This window comes from Branchiostoma belcheri, unplaced genomic scaffold (assembly GCF_001625305.1).
Source record: "Branchiostoma belcheri isolate BF01 breed outbred unplaced genomic scaffold, Haploidv18h27 scaffold83, whole genome shotgun sequence".
Taxonomy (NCBI): domain Eukaryota; kingdom Metazoa; phylum Chordata; class Leptocardii; order Amphioxiformes; family Branchiostomatidae; genus Branchiostoma; species Branchiostoma belcheri.
The window spans coordinates 1014634-1022501 of record NW_017804498.1 but is presented as its reverse complement, the minus strand read 5'-3'; the positions used below and the strand labels follow the sequence as shown (position 1 = coordinate 1022501).

The window sequence follows — 7868 nt, the reverse complement described above, 5'->3', positions numbered from 1 at the left end:
ACTTATCCAATGAATTCAATTGTTTCCAAAGAACGTCGACGTCATTGATGAAGGTCCATAAACCTATTTTGATTATGTATGATGGAATTTGAGATTTTGATCTAACCAACATTTTAATAGAAAGCATTTTTAACATCATCACCCCGATATATGTGCAAGCCGTAGCGAGGCCGCATTGCGCAACATACGCTATAGAAAAAGCATAATATTACTAGTAATCTTATGCTTCACCTCTGACGAGGATGACTAGCAACAACAACAAGCGATGACATAAATGTTGACAAAAGTTGTAGATAATGTTAATCTTTACATAATAATGCACCAATGTTGATTTTTGCACATGAATGGAAATATTTATATTATTATACATAGTACGGGTGAAATATATTGTTTTTCCAAAGACCTTTCAGAGGAGATTGAATTTACATCCTTTATTTAGTCGTATATATTGCTGTTAAGATCTGGACTGAGTAATACCATATATAAGCTATCATGAAAGTTCATCTGTGTTGGTAGTAATCATAGTAAAACGTTAAACTTTATTCCAACACACTATTTCTGCTGAAAATTTGATCCCTGTAAATAGTGTGTTGGAATAAAGTTTAACGTTTTACATATATAAGCTACTTCATAGGAAAGTCTATGTAGGGGTTAGTGATTGTGCCGGCCTCCCCCGGTTCAGTCAGGAAGTCTGGGTTCTGGTACGGGTTTTCCTGATGACCTTTATCCAGGTCTTCGTTGATACTGTTGTATGGAGGGTCGTCTGTGATATCACCGTGGACTTCAGCCAAACCGATAGATGCTTCCTGTAAAGTAAAAAAAAATAAATCGGCCCGCTGTACATGGTTCAAGCCCAGGACAACAATGTGCACATATAAGAGATCAAAACTAAAGCCGTCGTTACACTATCCCTATTAATGTAATGAAAGGACAACAAATAAAAATACCTGTTTTTGACGTTGACCAAGCCTGCGTTCATCCACGTGTTCGGCAGTGGAGCGTCCTTTCCTCTTCAGGAAAACGATGACGGCCGCCATCACGAGGATGAGTAGTAACAGGGGCACTCCGACGGCCAAGCCCACGACTGCTTCTTGTGGGACAGACACTGCAGTCTTTCCCGTTGCGAAGTACACACAGTCATCTACTACTGGTTGCCTAACCTTGTTCTTACAGGAGACAGCCACGCAGGCTAAGTAGGGCGTGTCAGAGAGAAGGCCCCATATGGGATAGGATCGGCGTGTCGAGTGAACCAGTTCTGTTTCCTTCAACGAGTTCTCTTCTGTAAGGATTTTGTACTGAATAACGAATCCTGTCAGATCCTTGCTACCACCGTGTGCCCATTTTACCTCAGCAAGAGAGTCTTTTACGTTCTGTACTATGACGTTTGTTGGGCTAGTACATGTTTCGCACATGACAGGTACTGTTTGTCCTGTTGTAGAGGATGACATAGGTGGTTTTGACGACTTGTGAGTTGCTAAGGAGAGAGAGCCGCCTTGGGAAGGAGTTGTCATGGTTGCATGTGGCGGAGATGGTGTCGGGCTGTAAGAATATAGAACAGCACAGACACATGAAGTTGAAAGCATACAATCAACATGCCATAATCATTCCAATGTCGATGTTTAGTTCATTCTAGGTCATACGCCATCATCATTAGGTGAGAAGGCGATGGCTACTTAGCTTGAGGAACTAAATGGTTATCTTTACCGTGGTACTATGTTACTATATTGGAGCGCGATTTAGTCAAGAGGAAAGGGTGGTGGTTTATCTATAGATATCGTTACTTTGAATGACACTGATGCTGAAATGAGGGACAGTACTAGTACTGCCAAGCCGTAATAGCCGTAACGAACAGCAGCAGGCCAGCTCCTATTTTGAACACTTAGGCAAATTCTGTAGATGATTTTGAGCTTTATCGGAAAGACATACATGTAATTTGTGTGAGTTGTGTTAGCCTATGGAGTTTGTCGGAAGTGACTTTTTCACCGCAGTGAAAACTCTCCCCGGCAAACTCCCTAGGCGGCAAAACCGTCCCTCCGCTGCATAACTCGCGTCGCTCCCCGAAAAAAAATATTAATGCCGCCGTATCACAAGTCTGCGAAGGAGGCTATAATTGTGTCACATGTACCAGGTCTGCGCCGTAGGTTCTGGTGTCGCTGGGACACTTGTCGCTGGACACGTCACCTGTAAGTCCTCTTCGCGTAGGTTTTCCAGAGAACGTTCCCTCAACCTCCTTGGGAGGAAGCAGGTTGGTGGAGTTGGTCTGACGTTCACGACTGCAAAAACATTGGCAGATACATAGAATGCAAGTTTTTGCGCTCCAGACGTCTAATATTATAGGGTTAAAACTATATCCACCATCTCATGTTGCTACCGAGTTACGTGTGTCATCTATGACGTGACGTCGAGGAGGCGGTGGATTGCTCATTCCTAATGACAAAGACTGGAGTTTTACAGTCGAAAATTTGGTTAAGACAAGTTCTTTGTGTTGGAAATTACAGCTTAAACTTCCCCCATAGTATCAACCATCTGTATTCAAAACGACACCTATAAAAAGTATTATGAACTGCACTTACGAAGTGAAGAGAATTTTTTTTCCCAGATATTCTAATTCTTAGGTCTTATATATCACTACAGAGGAACAGAGGAGAAAACGTACCTGTTTTGTTTATCCATTTCACGAGATCGAGCAAGTCACAATCGCAGGTTAACCTTTCTCCCAAGGTTACCGTTTGGAGGCAAGGGAGATGCCTAAATACACCTGTGACCAAAGCACAATTTGCCACTTAAGAACCATGTTTGTGTACAGGTATCGCTTATGTCAAATCATTACCTCCATGAAATGTGTCATGGAGGTTATATTTTCAGTTGCGTTTATCTGTCCGTCCGTCTGTCCGTCTGTCCGTCCGTCTGTTGGTCAACAAGATAACTCAAGAACGCCTGGATGGATTGGTTTCATACTTGGTGTGTGGAAATGATTAGATTTTGGTCCCCCTAGTGGCTTCCCTTGGTACTGCAGCGCAACTTCCGGTTTTGATATCTCGCGATCTGGACATGCTAGGGTCATGAAATTTTGATGGAAGGTAGCTCTCGTGCTTGGGAAGAAGTCATATGAGTTTGGGCCCCCCAGCGGCTTGTTCTGGAACTGCAGGGCACTTTCTGGCGAAATGTTTAAAAGCCAATAAGTCCAGACAGGAACAACCTATTTTCATTATTTTTGGTGTGTAGGTAGCTGAGAGACAGATGTACATAATTAAATGCAAATTATGCAAATGAGGACTTAATTTGCATAATTAATGAGGACATTCTATAATTACAGTGTTTTACATTATACTACTTACATACATGTAATGTATGTAACCTATGGCAGGCGGAAGTTCAACAGATACTAATTATGCAAATGATGACCTAATTTGCATAATTAATTCGAAAAGTCCAGACAGGAACAACATATTTTCATTTTTTTTGGTGTGTAGGTAGCTGAGAGAGAGATGTACATAATTAAATGCAAATTATGCAAATGAGGACTTAATTTGCATAATTAATGAGGAAATTCTATAATTACAGTGTTTTACATTATACTACTTACATACATGTAATGTATGTAACCTATGGCAGGTGGAACTTCAACAGATACTAATTATGCAAATGATGACCTAATTTGCATAATTAATTCGAAAATTCTATGATTTCGTAATGGTGAATGATGAGAATGTCATACTTGGGACATCTGTAAGTTAATCAAAAGTTAACATACATCACGATGCTTATATCATGTTAATGCAGAGGTCATTTGCACAATTAAAGAAGAAATTTACATTTACATATCAAGATCATATTTCATGGAGGTATGAGATCTCGGAATTCTAGTTGACTATGGATTTCTTGCAATTGCTTTAATAATTATTGTAAACATCTCTGTTTACCCCTGGGACTTAACTCCAACTTGACCTATGGGTCAATCTGCGGTAACCAGATCTCCCAAGCAAAAAAACTTCCTGCCACATAAGCAGACACAAGCACACCTGAACAATACCTTGTTACCCGAAGGTAAAAGTAAAGAGAACCTGTCACATGGTAACAGATACATACGCGGGGTACAGGACCTTACTCCGTCAATGTTCAAATTTTGCAAATTCGTCAAGCCGCCGAATCCATCTGGATCGATTGACGAAATGGTTTGAAAATTATTGCTGCAAAAGAAAACATAGAAGAAAAACCTATTGTTCTTTTTCTGTTCTCCGTTTACAACATAATACGAAGCATGTTTGGTTTTCTAGTAAAAACAAGACCACATGCCCTACATTAAACCATATACATCTCAGCTGAGTGTGAATGGAACCTAACTCTTGATTGTCATGTCATAACAAAGCCTGATTACTAGGCTTTCTTTCACATAACAATAAGCTCGTTATACTATACCACCACTTAGTATTGAATGAACTATACCTGGACAGAAATAGAGATTTCAGTGCAGGTAAGGTTGCGAAAGCAAACGGGTGGATCTTCTGAAGACGTATGTTAGTCGCCAGGTTTAAGCTGGTTAGGTTGGGGAGTGGAAGGTGGTCTCCTGTCCCTGAAGATGGATACAAGCAGAGCCGAAACATATCAAGTCATGTCACTGCCAATTTAAAATGAGTACCGAGATATATTTTCCGTGGAGAGGCGTCGCATGAGTCGTTCTATAATGGCGCGTCGCCAAAGATAGATTCTCGTAATATGGTCTTATAGAACTGGATCGGAATTGGAACGCAGCTTATTGACGCCAAGTGAAATTTCTAATTGTTCAGTTGGACAGAACAGTTGCTTTACCTGACCGGGGAAGCGTTGTGAAGTCTCCCGGGCGGATTTCCGTCAACTGGTTGCGAAACATCACCAGGGACTCCAGGGAAGCCGGCAGTGCAGGCACAGACGTCAGGCCGGTGTCGGCTATGGCAAGCTGGGAAGGAGGCAGATCAGGACACGCCGTTTATCTTCACATTCATGCATATACAAAATTGGTTCATACATTTGATGTAGGTCAGACATCGATCTAGGTAAACGATACATGTAGGCAATTCAAACTCTACTACATATAAACGAAGATGACTTTCCAGCGTTTCGAATAGCATCCATCACTCTTTTCATTTTAGAGACGGATATCATTCAATAGCCTCCTTTTCAGGCGTTTCGGGAGCGGTCGGCGTTTCCTTTTTTTTTGGGGGGGGGGATGTTTTTTTTCCAAATCATCGGATTGGGTCCATCATACGTAAAAATGACAAATCACTCGTGGCCAATGTTAACACGATAAGTTGCCTACGTTTAATACATATCTCCCGAGAACATTTCGGTTTCTTGTCTTCATCATAGTATTTCTCAGCGGAAAACTATGGTATTACTGTAAACAGAATTAATTTTCTATGATTGTATATAAGCTCCGACAAAAACAAATCGACGCGATCACAACTGGTTTCCTTACATTTTTCAAGCCTTGAAGGCGCGACAGCAAAACGTCACTGATGTTCACGAGTGGGTTGCCGATTAGGCCCAACTGACTGAGCTTCGGAAGATGCCAGAACGTGTCATCGGGGTAGCTTTTGATAGGGTTACCTCCTATCAATATCTGTTCCACAGATACTAGGCCTGTAGGGAAAAATACATCCTATACGTCGCAATCTGTGTTGTTTTCTTTCAAACCCGGGGCCCGGTATTCCTCTCCTACCATTAGCTCATATCGTCATATCGTCATGTCCAACAGAAAGACATAATTTATCGTTTGCAATCAATCAACCTATAGACAGTAGATCACATGTTCAGTACCCCCTAATATGACCCGGTCGTAAAATATGATCACATTACATCTTAAGCTTAGGCCATGTTGATTTGATTATATGGATGACATCCTCTGGGAACAGTGTGGTGAAAACCTTTTTTTAGAAACGGACGAAACTTCAAATCAACACCTTACGGAAAGCGTTGTCAAAAAATTATGATAAAATCCAAGTCCATTGAAGATATAAACTTTTTGCAACACTACGGCGGTGAGCCTGTACACCTAAGATAAGGTAACGTCACATGTACAACAGACTAACTGGTGTACATGAGACAGACTTTAATCCGACGACAGTGGTAAAAACAGTCTAAGTCAAACCTGGGACAGAAACACGTCGTGCCGTCAGGTCAAAGTTTGTCTGTCAGACATCAGGCAACTGGTTTTACCACGTCGTCGCAAACATGTCAACAACGTTAACGAGTTGACCTTTCCAGGTCATGCCATACACTCTAGCAGCAACAGAACAAGGTCGGGCAATTTTACCACTTCAGTGGGCCCGTGCCAGTCTCAGATGGGTACGTGACGGTACGGCTGAGCAATTTTCAGGATTGGGGGAGATTCAAAGTATAAAAAAACACATACTTGTTATTGAGGGCAAATGTTGCTGGTTTTCCTATCGCATACTGTTTACCTTCAAATGTTGCGGCTGAGACATTAGTGAGACTGTTCCCGTATATTTCTAAGGCGAGAAGGTCGGCAAGATTGGCGAACGAACCGTCCTCCACACTTGTGATACTGTTACTCTATACGGGTGTAAGATACAAGATATTTTTGGACAAAATCAACAAAATATTTGGTTTACGGCAAAGTTTTGATTTACATCGCATGCTAATTCAAAACACTGTGAAGTTAGTGGTAAATTGCCTTTAAATGGATACGGAAAACAGCTGACGACAAAGAAAGCAACATCATAAGAATCCAATTGAAAAGTAACTTGTAATGTATTCAATTTCTCTGATGATTGTTCTCTGAAAGGAAAATATGAATTTGTTGAAATGTGCTGATGGATTTGACTCACATATAGATGAAGATACTTCAACTTTGTTAGCCTGGCAAAATCGTCCCTCCGGACTGCCGTGAGACGATTCTGGGTGAGGTCCAGCGCCTAGCAAGGTCAGAAGGGATTTTTTAGCCCAACATCTCATGACTATAGACATGGTGACAGCACACTCAAGTTATATCAACTTATTTTATTCCGCACCAACGCAGAGGACGAATACAGGACAAGACAATACTCAGGAAAGTCATGTAATGGGCCTTTCCCAATGGCATAAGATCGGTGGCATATCAGGACTCGAAACCGGGACCTCTTGGTTCCGAGTCGAGCACGCTGCCGCTACGCCAAACGACCCCACGAATGTACTATAAAACTAGAGTTCCACGATCTCATACCTTCGCCAAATGATGTTAGCCTTTATGACTAAGAAATTATAGATGAATCCCCCTGATTGTGCAAATAGGATCCTATATTGCATCAATTATATCTGTTGATCATAGGCTACACAAGAAGTCTTATCTTATCAATGCATGCCATTATAGCATGTTCTCATAAATTATGCAAATGAGTTCCTTATTTGAATAAGTTATGTTTAATTATGTTCACCTTCACATAAGTTTCAAATATCCCAAGTATGAAATTCCAGACATTACCACTATGTAATTATAACATTTTCCTGTTAATTATGCAAATTAAGTCTTCATTTGCATAATCAATATCTGCCTGTATTTCTGCCGTTCTGAATTACATGTCACAAGCTTGAATCGTCCTATCATGGAATGCAGCTGATTTATAGAATTTCCTCATTATTTATGCAAATTACCTTAATATTCGCATAATTGTAATATCATTATGTCAAGCATCGCTTCAGCTACCTACATGCTAAAAATCACGACGATCCATCAGTCGGTTCTTGAGTTATCCGCCTTTAAACATTTTTCAACTAATGTCCCTGCAGTTCCAGAGCAAGCCGCTAGGGGGCCCAAACTCACGTCACTTGTTCCCCAGCACAAGAGCTACCTTCCATCCAAATTTCGTCACCCTAGCATGTCTAGATCACGA

General features: G+C 41.0%; 1 protein-coding gene across 1 annotated transcript in view; it reads right to left on the bottom strand.

The window, feature by feature from the left end:
- Positions 1-623: 623 nt before the first annotated feature.
- Positions 624-7868, bottom strand: part of LOC109486747 (leucine-rich repeat-containing protein 15-like) — a 10296-nt gene continuing 3051 nt past the window's right edge. Inside the window, exons 5-9 of the mRNA XM_019790634.1 lie at positions 4810-4936; positions 2657-2758; positions 2126-2273; positions 948-1539; positions 624-806 (exon numbers count right to left, since the gene is read on the bottom strand). Of these exons, the coding sequence (XP_019646193.1) occupies positions 624-806; positions 948-1539; positions 2126-2273; positions 2657-2758; positions 4810-4936 (1152 nt within the window). The remainder of the gene's footprint in view (positions 807-947; positions 1540-2125; positions 2274-2656; positions 2759-4809; positions 4937-7868) is intronic.